Genomic DNA, 17,608 nt, shown 5'->3' with positions numbered 1-17,608 from the left:
CAGATATCATATTGTCCTTCTGAACCATACGTCAGATATCACCTTCTCCTGAACCGTACGTCAGATATCACCTCCTCCTGAACCGTACGTCAGATATCACCTTCTCCTGAACCGTACGTCAGATATCACCTCCTCCTGAACCGTACGTCAGATATCACCTTCTCCTGAACCGTACGTCAGATAACACCTTCTCCTGAACCGTACGTCAGATATCATATTGTCCTTCTGAACCATACGTCAGATATCACCTCCTCCTGAACCGTACGTCAGATATCACCTCCTCCTGAACCATACGTCAGATATCACCTCCTCCTGAACCATACGTCAGATATCAGCTTCTCCTCCTGAACCGTACGTCAGATATCACCTCCTCCTGAACCATACGTCAGATATCAGCTTCTCCTCCTGAACCGTACGTCAGATATCACCTCCTCCTGAACCATACGTCCGATATCACCTTCTCCTCCTGAACCGTACGTCAGATATCACCTCCTCCTGAACCATACGTCAGATATCACCTCCTCCTGAACCATACATCAGATATCACCTTCTCCTGAACCATACGTCAGATATCAGCTTCTCCTCCTGAACCGTACGTCAGATATCACCTCCTCCTGAACCATACGTCAGATATCACCTTCTCCTCCTGAACCATACATCAGATATCACCTTCTCCTCCTGAACCGTACGTCAGATATCATATTGTCCTTCTGAACCATACGTCAGATATCACCTTCTCCTGAACCGTACGTCAGATATCACCTCCTCCTGAACCGTACGTCAGATATCACCTTCTCCTGAACCGTACGTCAGATATCACCTCCTCCTGAACCGTACGTCAGATATCACCTTCTCCTGAACCGTAAGTCAGATATCACCTCCTCCTGCACCGTACATCAGATATCACCTTCTCCTGAACCGTACGTCAGATATCATATTGTCCTTCTGAACCATACGTCAGATATCACCTCCTCCTGAACCGTACGTCAGATATCACCTTCTCCTGAACCGTACGTCAGATATCATATTGTCCTTCTGAACCATACGTCAGATATCACCTCCTCCTGAACCGTACGTCAGATATCACCTCCTCCTGAACCATACGTCAGATATCACCTCCTCCTGAACCGTACGTCAGATATCACCTTCTCCTGAACCGTACGTCAGATATCATATTGTCCTTCTGAACCATACGTCAGATATCACCTCCTCCTGAACCGTACGTCAGATATCACCTCCTCCTGAACCATACGTCAGATATCACCTCCTCCTGAACCATACGTCAGATATCACCTTCTCCTCCTGAACCGTACGTCAGATATCACCTCCTCCTGAACCATACGTCAGATATCACCTCCTCCTGAACCATACGTCAGATATCACCTTCTCCTCCTGAACCGTACGTCAGATATCACCTCCTCCTGAACCATACGTCAGATATATCCTTCTCTTCCTGAACCATACATCAGATATCACCTTCTCCTCCTGAACCGTACGTCAGATATCATATTGTCCTTCTGAACCATACGTCAGATATCACCTTCTCCTGAACCATACGTCAGATATCACCTCCTCCTGAACCGTACGTCAGATATCACCTTCTCCTCCTGAACCGTACGTCAGATATCACCTCCTCCTCCTGAACCATACGTCAGATATCAGCTTCTCCTCCTGACCCATACGTCAGATATCACCTCCTCCTGAACCGTACGTCAGATATCATATTGTCCTCCTGAACCATACATCAGATATCACCTCCTCCTGAACCGTACGTCAGATATCACCTTCTCCTCCTGAACCATACGTCAGATATCACCTTCTCCTCCTGAACCATACGTCAGATATCACCTTCTCCTCCTGAACCATACATCAGATATCACCTTCTCCTCCTGAACCATACATCAGATATCACCTTCTCCTCCTGAACCGTACGTCAGATATCATATTGTCCTTCTGAACATACGTCAGATATCACCTCCTCCTGAACCGTACATCAGATATCACCTTCTCCTGAACCATACGTCAGATATCAGCTTCTCCTCCTGAACCGTACGTCAGATATCACCTCCTCCTGAACCATACGTCCGATATCACCTTCTCCTCCTGATCCGTACGTCAGATATCACCTCCTCCTGAACCATACGTCATATATCACCTCCTCCTGAACCGTACATCAGATATCACCTTCTCCTGAACCATACGTCAGATATCAGCTTCTCCTCCTGAACCGTACGTCAGATATCACCTCCTCCTGAACCATACGTCAGATATCACCTTCTCCTCCTGAACCATACATCAGATATCACCTTCTCCTCCTGAACCGTACGTCAGATATCATATTGTCCTTCTGAACCATACGTCAGATATCACCTTCTCCTGAACCGTACGTCAGATATCACCTCCTCCTGAACCGTACGTCAGATATCACCTTCTCCTGAACCGTACGTCAGATATCACCTCCTCCTGAACCGTACGTCAGATATCACCTTCTCCTGAACCATACGTCAGATATCACCTCCGCCTGAACCGTACGTCAGATATCACCTTCTCCTGAACCGTACGTCAGATATCATATTGTCCTTCTGAACCATACGTCAGATATCACCTCCTCCTGAACCGTACGTCAGATATCACCTCCTTCTGAACCGTACATCAGATATCACCTCCTCCTGAACCATACGTCAGATATCACCTTCTCCTCCTGAACCGTACGTCAGATATCACCTTCTCCCCCTGAACCATACGTCAGATATCACCTTCTCCTCCTGAACCATACGTCAGATATCAATCACCTTCTCCTCCTGAACCATACGTCAGATATCATATTGTCCTCCTGAACCATACGTCAGATATCACCTCCTCCTGAACCGTACGTCAGATATAATATTGTCCTCCTGAACCGTACGTCAGATATCACCTTCTCCTCCTGAACCATACGTCAGATATCACCTTCTCTTCTTGAACCGTACGTCAGATATCATATTGTCCTCCTGAACCGTACGTCAGATATCACCTTCTCCTCCTGAACCGTACGTCAGATATCACCTTCTCCTCCTGAACCATACGTCAGATATCACCTTCTTCTCCTGAACCATACATCAGATATCACCTTCTCCTCCTGAACCGTACGTCAGATATCATATTGTCCTCCTGAACCATACATCAGATATCACCTCCTCCTGAACCGTACGTCAGATATCACCTTCTCCTGAACCATACGTCAGATATCACCTCCTCCTGAACCGTACGTCAGATATCACCTTCTCCTGAACCGTACGTCAGATATCATATTGTCCTTCTGAACCATACGTCAGATATCACCTCCTCCTGAACCGTACGTCAGATATCACCTCCTCCTGAACCATACGTCAGATATCACCTCCTCCTGAACCATACGTCAGATATCACCTTCTCCTCCTGAACCGTACGTCAGATATCACCTCCTCCTGAACCATACGTCAGATATCACCTCCTCCTGAACCATACGTCAGATATCACCTTCTCCTCCTGAACCGTACGTCAGATATCACCTCCTCCTGAACCATACGTCAGATATCAGCTTCTCCTCCTGAACCGTACGTCAGATATCACCTCCTCCTGAACCATACGTCCGATATCACCTCCTCCTCCTGAACCGTACGTCAGATATCACCTCCTCCTGAACCATACGTCAGATATCACCTCCTCCTGAACCGTACATCAGATATCACCTTCTCCTGAACCATACGTCAGATATCAGCTTCTCCTCCTGAACCGTACGTCAGATATCACCTCCTCCTGAACCATACGTCAGATATCACCTTCTCCTCCTGAACCATACATCAGATATCACCTTCTCCTCCTGAACCGTACGTCAGATATCATATTGTCCTTCTGAACCATACGTCAGATATCACCTTCTCCTGAACCGTACGTCAGATATCACCTCCTCCTGAACCGTACGTCAGATATCACCTTCTCCTAAACCGTACGTCCGATATCACCTCCTCCTCCTGAACCGTACGTCAGATATCACCTCCTCCTGAACCATACGTCAGATATCACCTCCTCCTGAACCGTACATCAGATATCACCTTCTCCTGAACCATACGTCAGATATCAGCTTCTCCTCCTGAACCGTACGTCAGATATCACCTCCTCCTGAACCGTACATCAGATATCACCTTCTCCTGAACCATACGTCAGATATCAGCTTCTCCTCCTGAACCGTACGTCAGATATCACCTCCTCCTGAACCATACGTCAGATATCACCTTCTCCTCCTGAACCATACATCAGATATCACCTTCTCCTCCTGAACCGTACGTCAGATATCATATTGTCCTTCTGAACCATACGTCAGATATCACCTTCTCCTGAACCGTACGTCAGATATCACCTCCTCCTGAACCGTACGTCAGATATCACCTTCTCCTAAACCGTACGTCAGATATCACCTCCTCCTGAACCGTACATCAGATATCACCTTCTCCTGAACCGTACGTCAGATATCACCTCCTCCTGAACCGTACATCAGATATCACCTTCTCCTGAACCGTACGTCAGATATCATATTGTCCTTCTGAACCATACGTCAGATATCACCTCCTCCTGAACCGTACGTCAGATATCACCTTCTCCTGAACCGTACGTCAGATATCATATTGTCCTTCTGAACCATACGTCAGATATCACCTCCTCCTGAACCGTACGTCAGATATCACCTCCTCCTGAACCATACGTCAGATATCACCTCCTCCTGAACCATACGTCAGATATCACCTTCTCCTCCTGAACCGTACGTCAGATATCACCTCCTCCTGAACCATACGTCAGATATCACCTCCTCCTGAACCATACGTCAGATATCACCTTCTCCTCCTGAACCGTACGTCAGATATCACCTCCTCCTGAACCATACGTCAGATATCACCTCCTCCTGAACCATACGTCAGATATCACCTTCTCCTCCTGAACCGTACGTCAGATATCACCTTCTCCTCCTGAACCATACGTCATATATCACCTCCTCCTGAACCATACGTCAGATTCACTCAACATTTTGGATTTAGACTCATGACATACGTCTTTAATGGTTTATAATGTGCTGTATTAAAATATGGCTGTACTGTACATATAGCTCAGGTTTCTCAATTTAACCCGCAGCGGGGTTTATTTGGCCCCCCAGTTTTCTGAGCAAAAAATGTAATAAATGTTTTTATATTGTTGGGACATAAAAGACTGTAAAAACACCAGGAAATCAGCTCCAAGTGATTTACATTTTGGAAATCCCAACTACAGTAACAGAGATCTACTATATACTATACAATGACAGGTGACACATTCCTCTCTCTCTCTCTCACTCTCTCTTTGTCTCTCTCTCTCTCTCTCACTCTCCCTCTCTCTCTATCTCTCTTTGTCTCTCTCTTTCTACCTCTATCTCTCGTTGTCTCTCTCTTTCTACCTCTCTCTATCTCTCTTTGTATCTCTCTTTCTCCCTCTCTCTCCCTCTTTCTTTCTCTCTTTCTCCCTCTCTCTCTCTTTGTATCTCTCTTTCTCCCCCTCTCTCTCTCTCCTCTCTCTCTGCCTTTCCCATATCACATGATTATTTCTCATCCTGTTTTTCTCCTTCTCCCTCTCTTTCTCTCTCTCTCTTCTTGGCATTATATCTGCTGTTGTGTGATTAAACCCCATTCAATCTCCACGTCTGCCCCACACTAACTTAGCATAAAAGACCAGACACGTAGCCACAAAATCGATTATTGTCATCGTAGTTAATTACCACATTTTCAAATCAAATCAAACTTTATTTGCCACATGCGCCGAATACAACAAGTGTAGACTTTACCGTGAAATGCCTCCTTACAAGCCCTTAAACAACAGATGCAGTTCAAGAAGAAGAAGTAGACTAAAATAAAAAGTAATAATAAAAAGTAACACAATAAGAATAATAATAACGAGCACCGGTACCGAGTCAATGTGCAGGGGTACAGACTAGTTGATATAATCTGTACATGTAGGTGGGGGCGAAGTCAATGTAAATTGTCCGGTGCCGATTTTATGAATTGTTCAGCAGTCTTATGGCTTGGGGGTAGAAGCTGTTGAGGAGCCTTTTGGTCCTAGACTTGGTGCTCTGGTACCACTTGCTGTGCAGGAGCAGAGAAAACAGTCTATAACTTGGGTGTCTGGAGTCTCTGACAATTTTATGGGCTTTCCTCTGACACCGCCTATTATATAGGTCCTGGATGGCAGGAATCTTGGCCCCAGTGATGTACTGGGCCGTTCACAATAGCCTCTGTAACGCCAAACGGTCAGATGCCGAGCAGTTGCCATACCAGGTGGTGATGCAACCGGGTCAGGATGCTCTCGATGGTGCAGCTGTAGAACCTTTTGAGGATCTGGGGACCCATGCCAGATCTTTTCAGTCTCCTGAGGGGGAAAATGTATTGTCGGGCCCTCTTCACGACTGTCTTGGTATGTTTGGACCATGATAGTTCGTTGGTGATGTAGACACCAAGGAACTTGAAACTCTCAACCGGCTCCACTACAGCCCCGTCGGTGTTAACGGGGGCCTGCTCGGCCCGCCTTTTCATGTAGTCCACGATCAGCTCCTTTGTCTTGCTCATATTGAGGGTTGTTGTCCTGGCACCTGGCAGGTTGTTGAGGGTTGTTGTCCTGGCAGGTTGTTGTCCTGGCACCACACTGCCAGTTCTCTGACCTCCTCCCTATAGGCCGTCTCATCGTTGTCACTGTTGTGTCATCAGCAAACGTAATGATGGTGTTGGAGTCGTGTTTGGCCACGTAGTCGTTGGTGAACAGGGAATACAGGAGGGGACTAAGTACTCACCCCTGAGGGGCCCCAGTGTTGAGAATCAGCGTGGCAGACGTGTTGTTGCCTACTCTTACCACCTGGGGGCGGCCTGTCAGGGAGTTCAGGATCCAGTTGCAGAGGGATGTGTTTAGTCCCAGAGTCCTTAGCTTAGTGATGAGCTTCATGGGCACTATGGTGTTGAACGCTGAGCTGTAGTCAATGAACAGTATTCTCACATAGGTGTTCCTTTTGTCCAGGTGAGAAAGGGCAGTTTGAAGTGCGATTGAGATTGCGTCATCTGTGGATCTGTTGGGGCGGTATGCGAATTGGAGTGGGTCTAGGGTGTCCAGGAGGATGCTGTTGATGTGAGCCATGACCAGCCTTTCAAAGCACTTCATGGCTACTGCCGTGGGTGCTACGGGCGGTAATCATTTAGGCAGGTTACCTTAGCTTCCTTGGGCAGAGGGACTATGGTGGTCTGCTTGAAACATGTAGGTATTACAAACTTGGTCAGGGAGAGGTTGAAAATGTCAGTGAAGACACTTGCCAGTTGGTTCGCGCATACTTTGAGTACACGTCCTCGTAATCCGTCTGGCCCTGCGGCTTTGTGAATGTTGACCTGTTTAGAGGTTTTGTTCACATCGGATACCGAGAGCGTTATCACACAGTCATCCAGAACAGCTGGTGCTCTCGTGCATGCTTCAGTGTTGCTTGCCTCTAAGCCAGCATAAAAAACATTTAGCTCGTCTGGTAGGCTCGCGTCACTGGGCAGCTCGCGTCTCGGTTTACCTTTGTAACCCATAATAGTTTTCAAGCCCTGCCACATCCGACGAGCGTCGGAGCCGGTGTAGTACGATTCAATATTAGTCCTGTATTGATGCTTTGCTTGTTTGATGGTTCGTCTGAGAGCATAGCGGGATTTCTTATAAGTGTCCGGATTAGTGTCCTGTTCCTTGAAAGCGGCAGCTCTAGCCTTTAGCTCGATGCGGATGTTGCCTGTAATCCATGGCTTCTGGTTGGGATATGTACGTACAGTCACTGTGGGGACGACATCATCGATGCATTTATTGATGAAGCCAGTGACTGATGTGGTGTATTCCTTCAATGCCATTGGATGAATCCCGGAACATATTCCAGTCTGTGCTAGCAAAACAGTCCCGTAGTGTAGCATCCGCGTCATCTGACTACTTCCGTATTGAGCTAGTCACTGGTGCTTCCTGCTTTAGTTTTTGTTTGTAAGCAGGAATCAGGAGGATATAATTATGGTCAGATTTGCCAAATGGAGGGCGAGGGAGAGCTTTGTATGCATCTCTGTGTGTGGAGTAAAGGTGGTCTAGAGTTTTTTCCCCCCCTGGTTGCACATGTGACATAAAAATTGTGTAAAACTGATTTAAGTTTGCCTGCATTAATGTCCCCGGCCACTAGGAGCGCCATCTCTGGGTGAGTATTTTCTTCTTTGCTTATGGCCTTATACAGCCGGTTGAGTGTGGTCTTAGTGCCAGCTTCATTTTGTGGTGGTAAATAGATGGCTATGAATAATACATATGAGAACTCTCTTGGTAGATGGTGCGGTCTACAGCTTATCATGAGGTACTCTACCTCAGGCGAGCAATACCTCGAGAATTCTATAATATTAAGACATCTTAGACACCAGCCTTTTTCTGAGCTAAACTATGTAGAATATTGGCCTGTTGGAAACTACAACTCTCTACTACATCACACAGTTCAGGCTGGATCTGATTTATCTCTAGAGAAACTACAACTCCCTACTACATCACACAGTTCAGGCTGGATCTGATTTATGCCTAGAGAAACTACAACTCCCTACTACATCACACAGATCAGGCTGGATCTGATTTATCTCTAGAGAAACTACAACTCCCTACTACATCACACAGTTCAGGCTGGATCTGATTTATCTCTAGAGAAACTACAACTCCCTACTACATCACACAGTTCAGGCTGGATCTGATTTATCTCTAGAGAAACTACAACTCTCTACTACATCACACAGTTCAGGCTGGATCTGATTTATCTCTAGAGATACTACAACATCACACAGTTCAGGCTGGATCTGATTTATCTCTACAGAAACTACAACTCCCTACTACATCACACAGTTCAGGCTGGATCTGATTTATCTCTACAGAAACTACAACTCCCTACTACATCACACAGTTCAGGCTGGATCTGATTTATCTCTACAGAAACTACAACTCCCTACTACATCACACAGTTCAGGCTGGATCTGATTTATCTCTACAGAAACTACAACTCCCTACTACATCACACAGTTCAGGCTGGATCTGATTTATCTCTAGAGAAACTACAACTCCCTACTACATCACACAGTTCAGGCTGGATCTGATTTATCTCTAGAGAAACTACAACTCCCTACTACATCACACAGTTCAGGCTGGATCTGATTTATCTCTAGAGAAACTACAACTCCCTACTACATCACACAGTTCCGGCTGGATCTGATTTAATTCTAGAGAAACTACAACTCCCTACTACATCACACAGTTCCGGCTGGATCTGATTTAATTCTAGAGAAACTGGAATGGAAAATGGAATTCAAATAATTGAACTGACGTTGATCAATTAGTTGTTTAAAAAAATAAAAAATAACCGAAATGTTGGTAAATCCCTGTGCACGGAGTAGACAAAACATTAAGAACACCTGCTCTTTCCATGACATAGACTGACCAGGTGAATCCAGGTGAAAGATATGATCCCTTATTGATGTCTCTTGTTAAATCCACTTCAATCAGTGTAGATGAAGGAGGAGGAGACCAGGTTAAAGAAGGATGTTTAAGTCATGGGACAGTTGAGGCATGGATTGTGTATGTGTCTCATTCAGAGGGTGAATGGACAAGACAAAATATTTCAGTGCCTTTGAACAGGGTATGGTAGTAGGTGCCAAGGGCACCGGTTTGTGTCAAGAACTGCAACGCTGCTGGGTTTTTCACACTCAACAGTTTCCTGAGTGTATCCAGAATGGTCCACCACCCAAAGTACATCCAGCCAACTTGACACAACTGTGGGAAGCATTGGAGTCAACATGGACCAGCATCTTTTCGACACCTTGTAGAGTCCACGACCTGATGAATTGAGGCTGTTCTGAGGACAAAAAGAGAGGGGGGAGGCGCAACTCAATATTAGGAAGGTGTTCCTAATGTTTTGTTCACTCAGTGTATAGTGCACTATTTTTTACCAGAGTGCACCATATCGAGAATGGGTTGCCATTTGAGACGCATGATATCTCTTATTTAAATGTCGAGCTTCGAGAACATTTGGCTTCCTAAAGAGCCATCGTGACAAACAGCTCTGGTTGGATCAACACACAGGAGGTGGATGATTAGCTGCTTATTACAAGGATTAATAAATAAAGATGCTCTCTCTGCTGGCGTCGGTTCAAACTTAAATGGGCCTTTCAGAAGGGCCCCAGGGGCCCACGCTCCCACAGCCCTGCCCAACGCTCTGAAAACACAGTTACCCTCTCTCTCTCTCTCGTTCTCTCGCTCTCTCTCCATCCCATCCCTCCCTCCATCCCTCTATCTCCCTCTGTCCTTGGTAATGGAACACCTGCAACAAGAGAGGCTGGTACATGAGATCTGGACCACCTGCAATGAGAGAGGCTGGTACTGGAGTTCTGGGCCACCTGCAACAAGAGAGGCTGGTACTGGAGTTCTGGACCACCTGCAACAAGAGAGGATGGTACAGGAGTTCTGGACCACCTGCAACGAGAGAGGCTGGTACTGGAGTTCTGGGCCACCTGCAACAAGAGAGGCTGGTACTGGAGTTCTGGGCCACCTGCAACAATAGAGGATGGTACAGGAGTTCTGGACCACCTGCAACAAGAGAGGCTGGTACATTAGATCTGGACCACCTGCAACAAGAGAGGTTGGTACATTAGATCTGGACCACCTGCAACAAGAGAGGCTGGTACATGAGTTCTGGGCCACCTGCAATGAGAGAGGCTGGTACTGGAGTTCTGGGCCACCTGCAACAAGAGAGGCTGGTACTGGAGTTCTGGGCCACCTGCAACAAGAGAGGCTGGTACTGGAGTTCTGGGCTACCTGCAACAAGAGAGGCTGGTACTGGAGTTCTGGACCACCTGCAACAAGAGAGGCTGGTACTGGAGTTCTGGGTACGCTTGCTCACGGCATCACGTTCCCTCTCTAGCACTCATCTCTATCTGTTTATCTCTCCCCTTTCTCATATCCTGTCTCCCCTCCCTCTCTCTATCTCTCTCCCCCCCTCTCCCTATCTCTCTCCTTATATCACTCTCACCCTCCCTCCCCCCATCCCTCGGCCTCACGTTTGGAGTGATAGTCGGAAGGAGAGAGAGAGAGCGAGAGAGAGTGACAGAGAGAAAGAGAGATAGCGAGAGAGAGAGTGACAGAGAGAAAGCGAGATAGCGAGAGAGAGAGTGACAGAGAGAGAGAGAGCGGTAGATATGGTATTCAGCCTCCACCCCTGCCCGTGCTGCACCAGCCAGAGCATCGAGCCGTTTAATTAGCAATGCTGTAGAGTGGCTGTGGCCCCAGCACCTATCCAGGCTGTATCACATCCGGACTATCACATTGGGAGTCTCATAGGACGGTGCACAATTGGCCCAGCGTCGTCAGGTTTGGCCGGGGAAGGCCGTCATTGTAAATAAGAATTTGTTCTTAACTGACTTGCTTAGTTAAATAAAGGTTATATATAAAAAAATATAAAAAAATGTAATAACATATCAGATCCTCTTCACAACAGCATATCATCCATAATGATAGGTTACAGAGAACCCCATATCCCCTTCATCTTCCCACCTCCCTCACCTAGCCTCCTCCCCATCTCCTCCCTCCTTCAGGTTACAGAGAACCCTCCCTCCTCCTCTCCTTCTCTCCTCCTCCCCATCTCCTCCCTCCTTCAGGTTACAGAGAACCCTCCCTCCCCCTCTCCTTCTCTCCTCCTCCCCATCTCCTCCCTCCTTCAGGTTACAGAGAACCCTCCCTCCTCCTCTCCTTCTCTCCTCCTCCCCATCTCCTCCCTCCTTCAGGTTACAGAGAACCCTCCCTCCCCCTCTTCTTCTCTCCTCCTCCCCATCTCCTCCCTCCTTCAGGTTACAGTTAACCCTCCCTCCCCCTCTCCTTCCCTCCCCTCCTCCCCATCTCCTCCCTCCTTCAGGTTACAGATAACCCTCCCTCCCCCTCTCCTCTCCATCTCCTCCCTCCTTCAGGTTACAGAGAACCCCCCGCCCCCCCCCCCCCCCCCGCCCCGCCCCCCCCGTCCGTCTCCATCTCCTCCCTCCTTCAGGTTACAGATAACCCTCCCTCCCCCTCTCCTCTCCATCTCCTCCCTCCTTCAGGTTACAGAGCACCCTTCTCTCCTCCCTCTCCCATCCTAATAGCCCCATGATGAGAGGGAGTGTGGGGGGGGGGTCATATCATACACCAGAGAACAGTCTAACCCCAGTAGTGTCCATTAGGCCTCACAACAGAGGAGGAGGAGGAAGGACAACGGTGTGATTCACCAGGAGTGACAGAGAGAACATTCTAAGTGGAGACTGTTAGTCAGGTGACCAGGAGTGACAGAGAGAACATTCTAAGTGGAGACAGTTAGTCAGGTGACCAGAAGTGTCAGAGAGAACATTCTAAGTGGAGACTGTTAGTCAGGTGACCAGGAGTGACAGAGATAACATTCTAAGTGGAGACTGTTAGTCAGGTGACCAGGAGTGACAGAGAGAACATTCTAAGTGGATACTGTTAGTCAGGTGACCAGGAGTAACAGAGAGAACATTCTAAGTGGAGACTGTTAGTCAGGTGATCAGGTGTGACAGAGAGAACATTCTAAGTGGAGACAGTTAGTCAGGTGACCAGGAGTGACAGAGAGAACATCCTAAGTCGAGACAGTTAGTCAGGTGACCAGGAGTGACAGAGAGAAGATTCTAAGTGGAGACTGTTAGTCAGGTGACCAGGAGTGACAGAGATAACATTCTAAGTGGAGACTGTTAGTCAGGTGACCAGGAGTGACAGAGATAACATTCTAAGTGGAGACAGTTAGTCAGGTGACCAGGAGTGACAGAGAGAACATCCTAAGTGGAGACTGTTATAGTCAGGTGACCAGATGTGACAATAATGGAGAAGATGAGAGTACAGGTGGAGGTGGGACATTTTTGTCACACCCTGAATGGCCCCTTAATCCCTAGGTAGTGCACTACTGCTGACCAGGACACTTAGGGCTCTGGTCAAAGTAATGCACCACATATGGAATATATAGACACAGCCTGTGACTGGGAATTTGAGGTGGTTTGAGGAGCATGCGGTGCCATATATGGACGTGGGGGAGGAGGAATTAGTATGGCCACTGGACATGACTGTTGCCTGGTGAATGCTGGGTAGTGTAGTTGTGATGAGAGGAAGGGAGGAGGTGTGCCGTACCTTTCACTACCTTTTCCAGATAGTGCGCTTGGGGAGATAAGAGACACACATATAAGGGAGAGGTTGAACAGCAGCAGCTTCCATGACAGACACAGTAAGACTAGGTGTTGTTTTACTACAAAACAGGAGAACAGAAACAGAGCAGTGTGGTGACACAAACACACCACGTACATTACAAGCAGCATCACACACACACAAGCCAAGGCAAGACACAGGCAGATGAATGGAGAGGTAGAGAGAGAGAGACAGATGAGTGGAGAGAGATAGGGAGAGGAATGGAGAGGTATAGAGAGAGAGGGAGAGGGAGAGAGAGAGAGGGGGAGAGGGAGAGAGAAAGATGGAGAAAGAGAGAGAGAGAGAAAGAGAGAGAGAGAGATGGAGAAAGAGAGAGAGGGAGAAAGAGAGAGAGAAAGAGAGAGAGAAAGAGAGAGAGAGAGAGAGAGGGAATAAGAAGAGATGTGAAAATAACATTTCAATCGGTTTCCAATGACCAACTGAAGACATCAGCAAAATATACAGTGTATTTACATCCTGAAACTATTCAGACCCCTTGACCCCTTGACCCCTTGACTTTTTGTTACGTTACAGCCTCATTCTAAAATGGATTAAAAAAAAACATTTCCTCATCAATCTACACACAATAGCCCATAATGAGGAAACGAAAACAGATTTTTTTCGGGGGCAAATTTCAAATTAAGATAAAATAAAAAACTACATTTTTACATCAGTATTCAGACCCTTTGCTATGAGACTGGAAATTCATCTCTGGTGCATCCTGTTTCCATTGATCATCCTTGAGATGTTTCTACAACTTGATTGGAGTCCACCTGTGGAAAATTCAATTGATTGGACACGATTTGTAAAGGCACACACCTGTCTATATAAGATCCCACAGTTGACAGTGCATGTCAGAACAAAAAACAAGCCATAAGACTGAAGGAATTGTCCGTAGAGCTCTGAGACAGGATTGTGTCGAGGCACAGATCTGGGGAAGGGTACCAAAACATTTCTGCAGCGTTGAAGGTCACCAAGAACACGTCAGCCTCCATCATTCTTAAACGGAAGAAGTTTGGAGCCACCAATACTCTTCCTAGAGCTGGCCGCCTGGCCAAACTGAGCAATCGGGGGGAGAAGGGCCTCCACCCTGGACATTGGATCTAATCCCAGAGGCCCAAAACAACGTTGTCACTGCAGGAGAGGCAGACGGAGTGGCATACTGGTCAGACTGAGAAGGCGAGCACACCACCCACTGCTTTCGAGCATATTAGTCGCCAATGTCCAGTCGCTAGACAACAAGGTGGACGAAATTAGGGCAACGGTTGCCTTCCAGAGAGTCATCAGAGATTGTAACATTCTCTGTTTCACGGAAACATGGCTCTCTCGGGATATGTTATCAGAGTCGGTACAGCCACCGGGTTTCTTCACACGTCGCTCCAACAGGAACAAACATCTCTCTGGTAAGAAGAAGCGCAGGGGGTGTATGCTTCATGATTAACGACTCATGGTGTAATCACAACAACATACAGGAACTCAAGTCCTTCTGCTCACCCGACCTAGAATTCCTTACAATCAAATGCCGACCGTATTATCTAACAAGATAATTTTCTTCGATTATAGTCACAGCCGTGTATATCCCTCCACAAGCCGATACCACGACGGACCTCAAGGAACTCCACTGGACTGGAAACCATATATCCTGAGGCTCAGACACGAGACATACAGTGAGGGAAAAAAGTATTTGATCCCCTGCTGATTTTGTACGTTTGCCCACTGACAAAGAAATGATCAGTCTGTAATTTTAATGGTAGGTTTATTTGAACAGTGAGAGACAGAATATCAACAAAAATATCCAGAAAAACGCATGTCAAAAATGTTATAAATTGATTTGCATTTTAATGAGGGAAATAAGTATTTGACCCCCTCTGCAAAACATTACTTAGTACGTGGTGGCAAAACCCTTGTTGGCAGAGGTTTGGCAACTCGAACCTTCAGCTCCCTCCACAGATTTTCTATGGGATTAAGGTCTGGAGACTGGCTAGGCCACTCCAGGACCTTAATGTGCTTTTTCTTGAGCCACTCCTTTGTTGCCTTGGCCGTGTGTTTTGGGTCATTGACGTGCTGGAATACCCATCCACGACACATTTTCAATACCCAGGCTGAGGGAAGGAGGTTTTCACCCAAGATTTGACGGTACATGGCCCTGTCCATCGTCCCTTTGATGCGGTGAAGTTGTCCTGTCCCCTTAGCAGAAAAACACCCCCAAAGCATATTGTTTCCACCTCCATGTTTGACGGTGAGGATGGTTTCTTGGGGTCATAGGCAGCATTCCTCCTCCTCCAAACACGGCAAGTTGAGTTGATGCCAAAGAACTCCATTTTGGTCTCATCTGACCACAACACGTTCACCCAGTTGTCCTCTGAATCATTCAGATGTTCATTGGCAAACTTCAGACGGGCATGTATATGTGCTTTCTTGAGCAGGGGGACCTTGCGGGCGCTGCAGGATTTCAGTCCTTCACGGCGTAGTGTGTTACCAATTGTTTTCTTGGTGACTATGGTCCCAGCTGCCTTGAGATCATTGACAAGATCCTCCTGTGTAGTTCTGGGCTGATTCCTCACTGTTCTCATGATCATTGCAACTCCACGAGGTGAGATCTTGCATGGAGTCCCAGGCCGAGGGAGTTTGACAGTTATTTTGTGTTTCTTCCATTTGCGAATAATCGCACCAACTGTTGTCACCTTCTCACCAAGCTGCTTGGCAATGGTCTTGTAGCCCATTCCAGCCTTGTGTAGATCTACAATCTTGTCCCTGACATCCTTGGAGAGCTCTTTGGTCTTGACCATGGTGGAGAGTTTGGAATCTGATTGATTGATTGCTTCTGTGGACAGGTGTCTTTTATACAGGTAACAAACTGAAATTAGGAGCACTCCCTTTAACAGTGTGCTCCTAATCTCAGCTCGTTACCTGTATGAAAGACACCTGGGAGCCAGAAATCTTTCTGATTGAGAGGGGGTCAAATACTTATTTCCCTCATTAAAATGCAAATCAATTTATAACATTTTTGATATGCGTTTTTCTGGATATTTTTGTGGTTATTCTGTCTCTCACTGTTCAAATAAACCTACCATTAAAGGTATAGACTGATCAATTCTTTGTCAGTGGGTAAACGTACAAAATCAGCAGGGGATCAAATACTTTTTTCCCTCACTGTATGTGGCAGGAAATCACAGACTACAAAAAGAAAAACAGCCATGTCACGGACACCGACGTCTTGCTTCCAGACAAACTAAACCCCTTCTTTGCCCTCTTTGAGGATAACACAGTGCCACCGACGTGGCCCACTACAAAGGACTGCGGGCCCCCCCATCCGGTACGGCAACTGCTCCACCCACAACCGCAAGGCTCTCCAGAGGGTGGTGAGGTCTGCACAACGCATCACCGGGGGCAAACTACCTGCCCTCCGGGACACCTACAGCACCCGATGTCACAGGAAGGCCAAAAATATCATCAAGGACACCACCACCTGAGCCACTGTCTGTTCACCCCGCTATCATCCAGAAGGCGAGGTCAGTACAGGTGCATCAAAGCTGGGACCGCGAGACAGGTTCTATCTCAAGGCCATCAAACCGTTAAACAGCTGCTGCCAACATACACTCAAATCACTGGCCACTTTAGTAAATTGATTTGATAACGGTATCACAAGTCACTTTAAATAACGTCACTTTAATAATCTTTACATACCCTACATAACTCATCTCATATGTATATACTGTACTCTACACCATCTACTGTATCCTGCCTATGCCGTTCGGCCATTACTCATCCATATATTTATATGTACATATTCTTATTCATTCTTTTACTCTTGTGTGTATAAGGTAGTTGTTAAGAATTTGTTAGATATTACTGCACTGTCGGGAACTAGAAGCACAAGCATTTCGCTACACTCGCATTTGCTAACTGCTAACCATGTGTATGTGACCAATACAATTTGATTTGATTTTGATTTGATTTTTGGTCAGGGAGGTAACCATGATACCGATGGTCACTCTGACAGAGCGCCAGAGTTCCTCTGTGGAGATGGGAGAAACTTCCAGAAGGACAACCATCTCTGCAGCACTCCACCAATCAGGCCTTTATAGTAAAGTGGCCAGACGGAAGCCATTCCTCAGTAAAAGGCACATGACAGCCCACTTGGAGTTTCCCAAAAAGGCACCTAAAGACTCTCAGACCATGAGAAACAAGATTCTCTGGTCTGATGAAATCAAGATTGATCTCTTTGGCCTGAATGACAAGTGTCACGTCTGGAGGAAACCTGGCACCATCCCTACGTTGAAGCATGGTGGTGGCAGCATTATGCTGAGAGGATGTTTTTCAGTGGCAGGGACTG

The 17,608-nt window shown here is 46.9% G+C and overlaps 1 protein-coding gene across 1 annotated transcript in view; it reads right to left on the bottom strand.

Moving 5' to 3' along the window:
- LOC139548337 (teneurin-4) overlaps positions 1 to 17,608 on the bottom strand; it is a gene marked incomplete at its 5' end in the record, with an annotated part of 289,854 nt that overhangs the window by 217,013 nt on the left and 55,233 nt on the right. Inside the window, 1 exon segment of the mRNA XM_071357954.1 lies at positions 13,219 to 13,245. Within this exon segment, the coding sequence (XP_071214055.1) occupies positions 13,219 to 13,245 (27 nt within the window).

The sequence above is a fragment of the Salvelinus alpinus genome, chromosome 21 (assembly GCF_045679555.1).
Source record: "Salvelinus alpinus chromosome 21, SLU_Salpinus.1, whole genome shotgun sequence".
NCBI classification, from domain to species: Eukaryota; Metazoa; Chordata; class Actinopteri; order Salmoniformes; family Salmonidae; genus Salvelinus; species Salvelinus alpinus.
Note: the sequence above shows the minus strand (reverse complement) of the source record. Positions and strands in the feature narration are given on the sequence as shown.